The following is a 13,469-nucleotide window of genomic DNA, read 5'->3' as shown; positions in this document are numbered from 1 at the left end:
ATCAGCCACAGGTTTAGAATTTGCAAATGAATGACATGGACACAAATAATGTGATTTCATAATCCTTATCTGTCATGAAAACAAGGTTAAAAAAATGTTTGTATCTGTGGTTAAGAATGTTGAGCTAAAGATGTAAAAATTAACCTTTGCAGGTTAAGAAAGCTGTGCAACAGGAAGGCTTCAGTAGAAGGAAGCGAGGATATAGAGACATCAATGACATTGACATCAACATGAATGATCCTTTATTTACGAAGCAATGGTACCTGGTAAGTTTTGAAAGAAAATCACAGTAATCGTAACTAAAGAATTGGCATTCAAGCCATTCTGTGCTGTTGCAGTGTTTTGCAAGAGTTCCTTCCAAATATGTCACAAGAACTTGGGAATGGATCCAAGGGTCTGTCCTGTTGTTCTTAACTGTACCTCTTCTATGCTGGGAAGACCCAGCACATTTCAAGAGCTAAATTTCATTTCAGTCAATGGAAAGATCCTTAGAAGGCTTGAAAGAGAACTCTGTTGGTATCCCATGGGCATTCCTGGTGTGCTGATGTGACTCCTAAAACTGCATATGAATCATGTCTTTGAGCTGTTGCCAGGTAAAATATTGTTGTAGAATTAAAATAAAAAGTTCTAATGCACTGGCTAGAAAAAGTTGAGGTTTTTCTTTTCTGAAGGAAATTTGAATATTAATTGATTTTCTTCTGTCAAAAGCAGAACAGCTGAAAACTGATGGATTTTGGCTTAAGCAAATGTCAAAAGAAATGAATATTTTACTAAATTGTTTCATTTTTAATGTGTCATATTTTATAGGGACAAGTTCTTAGTCAAACAAGAAAAATTAAATTTTTACAGAACAGTAGCCAAAATGATATTTTTCTACTTAAAAAGTTGATAAAGTAATTTTTGTCAGTTTTAATGTTGCGACCTATTTATAATGAAACACTTAGTAAATGCAGTAATGCCTTGTTAACTTAAGAGTCTTTTTGCCTAAGAATAGTGTTTCTTATTCTCTTTCCTTTTAATCCATTTCTTATGTTTTATGAATCCATCCAATAAGGCTGGTTGGTTTTTTCCTAAGACAAGAGTTTTCAGATGAATGAGGGCACGTTAATGTGAATGGGACTTCATGCTTGATGAGATGATAAAGTGTGGATTAATTCGCTTCTTTCTGGTACTTCAATCAAAATGTTGCAGTGATGAAAAAATAACAAATTTTTATGAAGCTATATATTTTTTGACATTATAAAGTACACTAAAATGTGTTTTGAAATGACATGTGTCTGACAGAAAATTGAAAAAATTCTGAAACAGCAAAAGCCATATTATTTTTCCCATGGAACTTCAGAAGTTTATGAATGAGGTTGGTGAAGATGAATAATGCCTGAAGATACAAGGGATTGCCTGTACTGCAGAACTGTAGAATTACACACATACAAGGTTGGAAAGGACACTTGAAGTTCATCTAATGAACTTCCCTGCTTAAAGAAGGGTTAACTTGGTTATCAAAGAAGTTGTTTCTGGTACTAAACCAGGTCGTTGTGATTTTCTGTAGATCCTTGCTTTCAAGAAAAAAACATTTCCTGCTCATAAATAAGTCGTTTATAAAATCCATTGGTCTAACTGTTTTCTGGATCGACCCACTGCCCTGACATGCTTAAGTAGAAAGGTCCTTTTTTGTGTCCAAAAGATTCAGTGTTTAACTGAACCTTATAAACCACAAAGAAGTGAATTTACCCAGGATTGTTTTGGTTTTAAACACAGCATTATTTCAGTAGATACGATTCTGTACAGATGTGCACTCCAAAGCAAATGGGATATATTTTCCATACCGAATATACACGCAAAGACATAGAACAAAATTCAGTGGCTGTGGAAATGTGTGTCAAGTAAAAAAAGCTATTCTTCTTTTTCACTGATGTATTAGATTAACACTGGTCAAGCAGATGGGACTCCTGGACTTGACCTTAATGTAGCTGAAGCATGGGAGCTGGGATACACAGGGAAGGGAGTAACCATAGGAATTATGGATGACGGTAAGTGAAGACTGAGTGCTAACTTAGTATTTTGAAGTAGCTTTTTCCATGTAATCAAGGTCAAAAAAAGATTAAAAAAGTAATAATGGATTGCTTATAGAGGTGAGACTACCAGCCTTCGTAAAGACTTTGAGATCTTCAGGGAAAATATGTTACGAAGTCTTCACTAGGGATACTGAAGCAAGGATATCCAAGCATTAAAAGGAGTTTGCAATTATCACTCAGATATCTTCCAGGGCACATTATAATGGCCATTAAGCCAAAGGAAACACTCCCCTTGACTTCTGTAGGCACCAACTGGGGGACATAATTGCTGTGTAAAACGTACTTAAGGAAACGTTTTCTAGGTTGCATTATTCTCAAAGTCATACTTGACAGCTGAAATAATGAAACACTTTCATGCTGAATGTCAGTAAAGACCTACATATTAAATATATTACTAATTTGAGGCTAAGTTCAGGGAAGATGAAGATAAAAGGTACAGTTCAAGTCACAGCTGTTCTACCCATGGATTCCTTGCTGAAGTACAGGAATTCTGTGCAGTCTCTCAACACTTTTCTTTGGGCTAAATTCTGAATGTTTTCCTTTTATGGTGACAGAATAATACTAAAATTAAATAAAATGTCTGGATCCACATACATTTTCTAGGGCAACACAGATCTGTCCTCACTTATTTCTGTTCCTCATCTGCTTACTCCTAAGACATGGTTTTTGTGGAAGTAAGAAAGTAGACCTCTGTATATTGGTGTCATGAGAAATCATAATTTCACTCGTCTTACAGAGGTAGGACTTAGCTTTCAGAATAGCTAGGCACGACTGTGATGGGGATGATGACAAACTATTTGGGCTTCAGGTCAAATAAAGCTGTTGGCCCATCAGATACAGCTTTTAGAGAAAGGGTTAATTTGCCTTATATTCACTTCCAGTAACTCTGGAAGAGAGCACCTGAATAACATGATTCTTCACTGAGACTTGCGTTGCTCATCTACTATTTGTGTCAGTAAGACTCTCCACAGGTGCAAGGGTCTCTTCATGCAAATCTAGTGCTAAGGACCCTACATAATGAGAGGTAGTTGTTTCATCAGAATAACCACAGTAATACACCATTCTCCTTGCAGATAAAAGTGAGCATGTAATAGTGCATTGGTTGGAGATACGGGGCAGAGTAACGATAAAAATGTAACGTGAGATTTGTGACCACTTCTTTGTATATTTTAATTGGATATGTAATAGCTCAGCTTATCCCATCTAAATGTAAATCTGCTGCTTCTACACCATCCGCTGGAATTTGTATATTTGCCATATGTGCATTAGAATGAGTATATTCCGCACCACTGCCCTGTTACAATCTTTAGCACGCTACAAATGTGCAGAGCTTATGCTCAGATATTTGCTAAACCAGGCTAATCCAACATTAAAAGTTCTCCCTCATACACATAGTCCAAAGTGTTTGCCTTAGTGCTCTCCCCAGGTCTAGTTTGGGTAATTTTCTGTCTACTTAGTTTACAATTTTCAGTGGTTAAAAATACTCCTGTACAAATATCCTATACAAATCCAGTGCTTATTGATCTTGTTAGTTTTGGCATGCTTTGAGATGATAGAACTTGTATAAAGATAAACTGTGATTTAAACTAATCCTAATAAGTAAAAATGATCTAGTGTGCAAAACAGGTCAATAAATTTTGTCACTGAGCTCACCTTTTTGATTGGCACCTGGATTATGACATAAATGATTGAAAACTCCTGGCTGGGTCTGCATCAGAAATGGTATGGCAGTTTAAAAGTCCACATTTAAAATCTGGAACCTCACTTCAACCAGTTGCATTATTTGCCATGATCATTTTCTATGGTAGCAAAGGAATCTTGTTTTGTTCTGTGATCATTAGAAAATCTTTTTGAAACTCTTAACCTTTGGTTTCTGTTCTGTCGTTATCTTATTGCAGGAATTGATTATCTGCATCCTGATCTTGCATCAAATTACGTAAGTACATGCTGACCTTTTCTGTAAAATGTGGATTTTCTTATTGTTATAGTCCCTCTGCTACAAAATTTTAAATAATGAGTGGAACAACAGCACAGCTGAACTGCTGATCTTACAGATGATACATTTCACATAGAAAGAAGCAGACTAAAAATGGGACTGCCTGTGCAAGGAATGGAAAGGTGACAAGGCTCTTTGTGGAGGACTGACAGTGCTGCCTCACATTAAATAAGCTGCAGCTTGCAATATTGGATTTAGGACAGAAATGAGTAACCTGGGAATTGGCTCTAAATCCAGCTATTAAGATGCAGAATGCACCTGTCACTTGGAGGGCCATGGAGCTGTGGGCCATGGCAAGGCATGTATTAGCCTTTGAAACCTCCAGGAACAGCTTAATTCCTTTCAAACAGGTGATTTGATCCAGTGCTTCAAAGCATGTGCAGAGCAGATTGTATATTCTCAGCACACACAGTGTCCATTGATTGTTCCTCAAACCTACCTCAGGCTTCAGACCTATGGACCAGAGCATTTTTATCTTTCTTAATTCTTCCAGGATCTCCCCAGCCCCCCGTTGACACTAGCACTCATATCTCCAGGCGCCTACAAGGGCTCCCAGCACCCATGGACTGTAGGTTGCCTTTGCAGTATGTGGCTCTTGTGCTGTGCTTGTGGCAGTCCCGTGGGCAATGGGCATCAGGAAGATGTGGCTCCTTGCCGAGGGGGTTGCAGCATCTCTGCTTTGGGTCTTGCTATTCTCCTGCAGTCTGTGGCCTCCTGAGGGAAGCCTGGACTTCTTCAGCTGAGCAATGTGGTTTAGTTTGCAATTGCAATTAAATGAAAAGAAGAACAAAGACAACTGGGAATTTTGGTAAAAACATGAGCTGTTCAGTTAGAACAGCTCCAAAATGAGAAAAAAGCAAGACAGTTATTTTTATGTACTTGGTAGCAAATAAATGAATATAGAAGGTGTTTACTTTGCACAAGGAATTGGGAAACAGCTGACAACAGAGGTAAAGTGCAGGATAGCCAGTTTCACTCCTTATGAACTGGCTTAATAACTTGATAGCAGCTAATTAAACCCTGTGCCCTAACTGCAAAATTCTCACCCAAGAAGAATAACTCAAGAATAAATTGATACAAATAAAGAAGTTAGTAAAAGCCCTTTTTTTTTTTACAGGAATTGTGCTCTGTGTATATGTTTTAGCATATGATCTGGGGACAGCATGGGCTCTTTACTCACTTTTCAGCAGCAGGCATGGACAAAGTATGTAGGAATACGTGAATATCCTATTTCTAAAAACCGTGTTTCAAACAAACAAAAAGTCTGTACATCATATCTGATATAATTTCAAATAGGAACAGTTCTGTTGTTAACAGTGAATCTAGGATCATGCCCAGAAACTAAAAATAGATTTCTTAGTAATACAGTGCTTTCTCTTTTAATTCTAAAAATATTTTCTGTTTGATGGAGAAATATTTGTCAGGCTTAGCAGAAATGTATTGGTTTTACAGTGGTAATAGTGAGCATTCTAGAAATTAATGGAAAATTACATAGAGAATGACAATGCACAGACATGATGAAATCAGAAAATAGTGGAGCCAGAGAGAAATCTGAGATCTCAGAAAAGAAATATTGGGATGAAAATTGGGAAAGAAAAGCTGTCTGGGAATGGGGAAAACAGTTATGAAAGACTTGTGCGGAGACTTATCTTGAGATGACAATCTGAAAAAATCTGTGTAGGAATGTCTTTGTCCAAGCGAAGAGCAGTCCAGTAGTGGAGCAATGATCAGGCTATCGAGGGACAAAAGAAGATTGTCTGGCCAATGCAAAATGTAGGGCTAGGTCTGGCTTGTGCAGGGTAGATCAATAGCCAGATACGGAGAAGAAAAGATTAAGGAACAAGTCGTTGGTAAGACAAATAATCATTAAAGGAGCAGGAGAAAACCCATCTGAAAGATCACAGTCTTAAAGGAGATACCACCCCAATGCTTTTAATACAGAAATACAAAAATATGAGCTATCAAATTAAATCTGTGGTTCTTGGCTGGCCCAGCACTGAGCATAAAAATAAAAAAAAAAAAAAAAAAAAGCTTGAGTTTATATAATTCAGCTTTCTTGCCTAAGGTTCACTTTTAATTCTGTGCTGAATATACCAGAGAACAAATCAAGGAAATGTGATAAATTACCACATTATATGCAAGGTAACCAGTAAAAGGGTAAACTGGGTAACCAGTAAAAGGTGCTGGCACCTTCTCATGCAGAGCCGCTGCAGTTGCTGTGTCTGAGAGGTGGAAGCCTGCAGGCAAGGCCGACTCCTGCTGCTAAAATCTGCCGTCTCCTCCCTCGCCCGAGGACAGCACAGCGGTTGCAGGGCTTGGTTCACCTGCCCTTTGCCTCTCCTCCTCTGGCTGCAAGGCTGCACAGGCCTCCTTGGGGCCTAGGAGATCCTGCTCTGACAGCATCTGCTGTGTCTCAGAGACCACAGGGGCCTTTTTTCCCTGTAGGTAGTAATTTGGGTGTGAACTAAAGATAAGGACTTAAAGTCAGCTGAAGGAAAGATCAGTTTAGACATAAAAATGCAATGAAATGAGTCTCTTAAGGAATGAGTTGTTAACTCACATCGGGCTGGCATAGCAATTGCAGTCACCTTTGTACAATTCCTATACCACACGTTTGGTGTTTCACGACATTTGCACTTTGGGGCAGCTTTCTCTTAAGCTAGATTGTTTATTTTTAGGAAATTAAAAGCCTATAGCTTATGTTACTCAAGTGTGTTAAATGCCTGCATACCCTGGCAGTGTGTGTACGTCTTGCTTGGAAAATTGGGAGCAATTAGAAAGTCTCTCAAAGGTGATGTTTTTTGGCACTTGAGCATTTACAAGTGTAGAAAACTTGGCATTGGTTACTCAGTTAAATTTGGCTTTTATGTTTTTGACTTGCTGGTTTTCTTGCTTGAATAGTTTAATGAGGGTTAGCACTTAGCAAAATGGAGGGTTGGGGAAAAGAAAGAGCTTTCTAAAGAAAAAAAAATTTGTATTTTCTCCTAAAAATTGCTGAACTATGACCTATCACACAGAGTGCACTTTTATCCATATTTTTCTTCGCTGTTTCTGAGCCTTACTGCTTTGAACCATCCATTTCTGTCTTTAATGCACTTTATATACAAGGAAAGGAGTGCGCCTGCGCACGGCCTGGATGGACTGTTCTCCCAGCACCCCCTCCCAGCTTGCTGCAGTATAGCTACTTGCTTTTCTGGGATCAGGGTGTTATGGTAAAGCTGGAATTTTCCATTCTGCACTGTGAATGCAGAGAGACTCATTGTCAAACGATCGATATTTTCTTCCAAGCCTTGGAAACCCTGCAGAGGTTCAGCCTTGAGGAAATTATTTTTTCCCCACAAAGAGAACCCTTCATTATGAACTGATAATTAAAAAGCTGAAGCCTAATGTACTCCATGGTTTTCTTTCAACTCAGACTGTACATACAAAGCCAGCAATTTTCAGGACTGACTTTTCCAAGATACAGCATCTGAGTGAGAAAGAAAAGTGAAGTCACAAGGACTGCTTATTAGATATGTCTAATAAAAGAGAACAGCAGCTGTGGGGGGTGTACATATTACAAATTTCAGTACATTGTTTTAAAGAAAAACCTAAGAGAGCAAATGGAGATTTGTTGCGCCACGAACGGAAACATAAGCTGATCTCTCCCTCGTATCAGTTTATATTGTGGTACTTTTATACTTGGCCAACGTTTGCTGGTGAAGGTCAGTGTAGCTGCATTATCCCATTTACAGCAGCAGGGAGCTGATCATCTCTTGTAAGTGGGTTTGTCCCTGATTAGCTGCAGTGAGGAAAATCAGGATCCCACCAAGAGACTCAGGCCAGGAGTAAAAAATTGCTGGTTTCAGTGTCTGAACTGTGCCTGAAGCCGAAAGCTTGTTTAAAAAAACTGGGGAGGGAGAGAGAGCAAGGCAAATGTTTACTGCGGGAAAACCAGAGGTGCCAATGTGAGTAGGTAACTTTTTAAAAAAATACTGAGAACTTGTAAAATGAGAATCATGCAGCAATTCTTATAATAATAATAGATAGTAAAATAACATATTCCGATAAGAAAAAAGATTTTGAAATCTGTGGAATTACAGAGATGTAAAATATGCACAAACAAACATACAGTCGTCCTACCAGCACTTGATTACTGTCCTTCCCCTAACTGTTTTCTCTGTAACGTGTCTTTATGGTACAACCTTAGTTCCATCTTCCAAGGTCCTTACCAGTTGTGACTCAAGCTGTACGCAGGAAAGGATTTGCTGAGCAGAAAAGGCCATAGGTAAGGAATGAGGGAAGACTTTGTGGAGTTGCTCCAGGGTTAATTGAAGTTTTCTGTCATCTACCATTTCTCATTGAAATGTGAGCAGCAGGTAGTCTTACCTGTCTTTCCACTTTGGAGACATCTTCAAACACAAAGCAGTCTCTCTTACACAACTTTTGGTAACTTGTCACCAGCTAATATGATAACAGCTCCTCCTGCCTTGCTGGGAGGCAAACAGAAGCATATTTTTGGAATAATTATCTTATCACATAAGCAGTGAAGCAGGGAAATGTTCTACTTCTGTTATGAGCTGCAATTTCCACTGTTTGCTAGAGGAACAAAAATATCATTGAATAATCTTTACAGCAATGAAAGAAATAAGAAATAATACAGTCCATAAATTATACACTGCAATAAGTGCAGTGAAGCTTAGCAACAGCATAAAGGATCTTCTTTCTTTTAGAAAGTCTGCGTTTCCTTCATTAGTGTGAATTTCTGAGTATGCCTTGGCCTCCCTGCATGCTACCGAGAGGACCAGCAAATTGTTCTGGAGGCCGTGAGCCTGATCTCAGTGATTTACCAGTATAAGTCATCAGTATCTCCACTAAAATCACTGGGGCCTAATTGTGGGGGTTTGTAAGTTGACAAAGCTTCATTGACATCTATTGAACCATGCTGCTTTGACCCTGATGATCTGCCCCACAGAAATCCCAGCTGATGTAATTGCCCAAGTCAAAGAGAGTTGACCTATAACTGGTGGTGAGGGTGGTTGCCCTTCCAAGACAGAAGTTTGTTGAAACCCTCTGAAGACATTGAAAATCTGCCAGTGTCTCTGCACTGTCATTAATATCAGCCCAGGGGATCCACAGGGAACATAAAGGCAAACCGTAGCAGAGTCGGGTTCATCCTTGCCTGGTGTCAGCAAATGGTTTCAGTTAGCTTTATGAGATCCGCTTCCTACGGTGTGATTTTCAAAAGGGCCTGAGACAGTTAAATGCAGTAGGAAATGGCAGTGTGAAAGGGTTAGTGAGCACATGCACTGGGCACTTAATGCCAATAAAGCTTTACTGCTAATACATCAAAGGTATTTTATGGGCAAGCTCTGCATGCTGGCCATTGATGCTAGTACCTATTTCTAATTGCAGTGTTGAAATAACACATTATCAAAAAATAAGGCATAGAATAAACGGTTTCAGATGTTTCAACACTAATTGGATTTTAGATTGTTTGGTTTCATTTGGGTTTTTGGTGTTGCTTTGGGGTTGGGTCTTTTGCTATTAGGTTGTTTAAAATAAACAGTAGCATGACAATTAAAAATTATCAACCAGAAACTGGGATAAATTCACAAGCATCCTTCTACTAATGCTGAAAATCTAGTAAGCACGCTGTTTGATGGATGCTGTTAAAGCAGATTGTGGCAGAAATTTCATCAAGAAATTGTTGAGACAAAATGAAAGCTCTCTTTGGCCAGGGTAGAAGGATGGATCAAGTGTTTAAATGCCAGGCTGACTGATGCCTTAGCAACTGAAACTGTTGGCCTTCTGTTGGGCTGTTTATGCTGCTCAGGTGGCTTCTGGCAGCTAGGAGGCCAGTTGTAGCATTTAGATGATCATACAAGACATGCAAGACAATGAAGTTTCACTGGCGTAAATTAGAAGATACTGGAAAGAGAATGAAGTCCTCTGTTTCAGGCTTGTCTTTTTTTTTTTTTTTTTTCCCTTCCTTCTGTTATTCTGTGCAGGATCAGCTTCTGGGCTCATCTCTCCATTTTGTGCAATCTGTTTTAAAAACAAAACAGAATATATGAAAGGCTGAAAAAGAGATGATGCCTTCTTCGATAAGATCAGCCAGGCAAATAAGGTCCTCTGTGTACTTGGAAGGGTGTCCTGGGTTTGTCGCATACAGAAAATGCTTCACATCTTGGAAAACATAATGGGGTCCTGCAAACAGTCCTCCCCTGCTCCCAGCAGTAACTGGTTTTGCAGGTACATGTCACAGTGGTGCTTGTGTACTGAAGTCTAAATAAGATGACCGCACAGTTCCTCTTTGCCTTGTAGCTACTTAATACGAGCACTGCTAAGGGGAGAGAGAAGCCGTGGTGCTATGTAAAGGAGATGTCAGTGTCATCTTACTTCATAAAAGATAAAAATGTTTTGTAATCGTAGATGTTGTCACAGCCTTCTAGCTTTGAACTCAATTAAAAAGATGGAACAGCAAAAATAATTTGAGGACTGTTTTTGTTTCTCCTCCGGATTATTTCATACAGCCAGAGGGCATAGGAAGAGGCTTTTTCTGCAAAGGAGGCTGCAACTTGTGAAGAAGGTGTGATCGCCTTAAGGAGAGATGATTTGTGTCACATACAGAGCTGTGTTTGCAGCTGAAAACTGGATTTATCACGCTGAAGGATGTTGTGCTAACTGCTTTGCTAAAGCTCGTTATGAGAGATCTGGACCCCGAATGCTTGGCAAGTTGTGGGGCTTGGTGCTTAGCACCATCTATGCCGCTGGAGCTTGCATTGCTCCACTGATGTCGGCCTCTTCAGGGGGATGCATTGATTTATACTGGCTACAAAATAGCCTCAAAGTACAATTCTTTTAGAATCAGAAAGTTACTAACATATTGTAGTTGCATTTGCCTGAGATTATTTTCAGAGCATTGAATGCTGCAAAAAGTTTCCATCTGTATTCTATATTAGAACCACCTGAAAGGAATAATCTTCAAGTTTAATGCATGCCTGGTGTGCAAGCAATGTGAGATGGTGCCAAAGACACTTGTTTTGCAAGCTAAAAGACCACACGTTGTCCACAGCATTTATTTTTCTTTATAATCAATGTACTTAATTAATCAGCTGCACACTGAGAAAGTGCAAGGTGGCTAATTGCTTTAATCATTAAGCAGTGGTATTAATTTTCACTTAAGGCATCATCCGTGGAAAGTAAATTAAGATTGTTGAAATGAGAAATGCACGGGGGTGGAAGAGACCAGATAAGGACATTTCTGCATCAGTTCTGGCTGTCAGTTTTGAAATTGGCTTGTGTCTCTCTCCAGGGTTTCTCAAAGTAAGGTTTTTGGAAATATTTTCTTCTATTTGAGCAACAAAAGTAGAGGACAGATGTTAGTCCTCACTGTTTGCCATGGAGGGACCTGGCATTGCTTTGGTTTGGTTTTTTCCTTACCTCCCTTTCTGCAGACCAATTAGCTTTTGGAACTGGCCGGAAATCTTCCATTAGAACAATATTTTTGCTGGTAAAGATGAGTGTTTTACAAAATCAAAGTGTCCACAGGAAAATAAAAGTGAAATATGTATTTTTTTTTTATCAATTCAACCTCATTTTAATTATTTGACTTCTAGAACACGCTGAATTAAAACAACAGCCACAAAATTCCACTCTGGTGCATGGTTCACTTGGGAGAACAGGGTCAGGTACACGGTCCTCTGGAGGCAGTGCACACCATGTAATTTTAAAAAACAAGGTCAAGAAAATAAAATAAAGAGCTTCTGTTTCCCCAGAACGAAAATGCCACATTTAGGGTTGAAAAAGGCAAAAATGTTTTTGAAGATTTTTCCATTTGGAAGCTTTTATTTTCCATTTTTCAAAGAACAGTTATTTTAACTGCTCACACTGTTTAAGACACTAACCAGTGCTGAAATCCCTGAATATCCATCAGCATTGAAATGAAACTTAATTAAAGTTCCTGCTGTAGTTACATTTTGGCTACCAAGGTATCACCAGGGAAGTCTCAGTTAGATGGGGTGTGTGGGGAGCACCCGTCCCTCACAAAGCTTCATCAAAATTTGACAGGTGTTAGGGAGAGACTTTCAGGCCCAGTGAGGAGAGTGGCAAGGAGAGTCTCAAACCCACTGTTACCTAGTGGGCATGCAACTGGTTTCAAAAGGAGAGTTTTGGCCAAGCCCTTTGGATAAGCCAAACTTGCAGAAGAGGAGAGCAGGGAAGTGCAAGGAGTCTGTTTTCTTCTGCGAAACCATAATAGCCTAAATGCAGTAGATAAAGATGCAGATGATCTCCAATACTTGAAACACCTCTCCTTCACTGTGCCTGTAAATCAGTTTGCTTCATTTGAAATTAATTCATTTTTTTTCTGGCCTGGCACTTTATTTTGACAGGGTTGTTTGCTTTGCTTGTTTGATTTCAGTTGTATGCATTTATGTTCTCCATATTAATATTTTACTTCTCAGTAGCTATGTAGGTGGCCAAGATATTTTTAAATGCCTGCCCTATTTCAGGTTGCTTTGATTTAAATATAATGTTCTTAATTTCTGTTGCATTCCCAACAGAAGCAATAAGCATAATGAACATCTCTTATGAGGGAACAGAATAGCAATGCACAATGTCTAATAAAATGTTGGCCTCACTGAAGTCACTGATAGGTTTTCCATTAAGTTCAGAGCAATCAGAAATTTGGCAGATTATATAAATAACAGGTTTGTAATGTTTGTTCTGCTGTGTATTCCTTTTTTTTTAATCATCCCAGTAAGAGGCAGAGGCTTCCTAGCTTCAACTGAGCAAATAACAATACCAAGACCTGTGGAAACGTGTCTGCCTGGGATAACGTGTTCTACTATAGAACAGGAGCTTGTGTTTGATGAAACTTCGGCCACTTCCAGTGCTGTGTAGCTGTTGTTCAGTGAAAGTTAAAGGGATATGGCAATGCTTACCTCAGTCACACGTTCCCTGTGCTGTCCTCACTCATAAGCTTCGATGTAGATTGGGGATTATTGGAAATGTTCTGCAGACAGGTTGTGGTCTGGATTTTATTAAAGGAGGTGAATCTCTCTCTGAATATGTACAAAGGAGAGCACAAAGGCTGTGCTGTGTTCAAAGACTTCATAATTTCAATGCTAGAACATGTCTTTTAGGATTACTTCTTGTGAGAAACTAAATCACTTTAATTCAGTGGCTCTCAACTCGGTTGCAGAGTCAACAGTGATACCATGTCTGATGTAATTATGAATCTCAGTCAGCTAATGATGTCTAGGACATTTCCTAGATGTACGCATCCAGTAAATTACTGTGAAAGCATTAGTTATGATCAAATATACTAATCTTTAAGAGAAGAACCTGGAATGTACTATTTAAAAGCATAAACACTTGCACAATGTAGTATGTGTGGATTGACATGAGAATGT

General features: G+C 39.0%; 1 protein-coding gene across 1 annotated transcript in view; it reads left to right on the top strand.

The window, feature by feature from the left end:
• The window catches only part of PCSK2 (proprotein convertase subtilisin/kexin type 2), a 108,756-nt gene that overhangs the window by 52,537 nt on the left and 42,750 nt on the right, over positions 1 to 13,469 (top strand). The window contains exons 3-5 of the mRNA XM_054821047.1: positions 153 to 266; positions 1,922 to 2,030; positions 3,974 to 4,011. Coding sequence (XP_054677022.1) covers positions 153 to 266; positions 1,922 to 2,030; positions 3,974 to 4,011 — 261 coding nt within the window. The remainder of the gene's footprint in view (positions 1 to 152; positions 267 to 1,921; positions 2,031 to 3,973; positions 4,012 to 13,469) is intronic.

The sequence above is a fragment of the Grus americana genome, chromosome 3 (genome assembly GCF_028858705.1).
Source record: "Grus americana isolate bGruAme1 chromosome 3, bGruAme1.mat, whole genome shotgun sequence".
In the NCBI taxonomy this organism is placed as follows: domain Eukaryota; kingdom Metazoa; phylum Chordata; class Aves; order Gruiformes; family Gruidae; genus Grus; species Grus americana.
The sequence above is the reverse complement of the archived record's forward strand: the minus strand, read 5'-3'. Positions and strand labels throughout refer to the sequence as shown.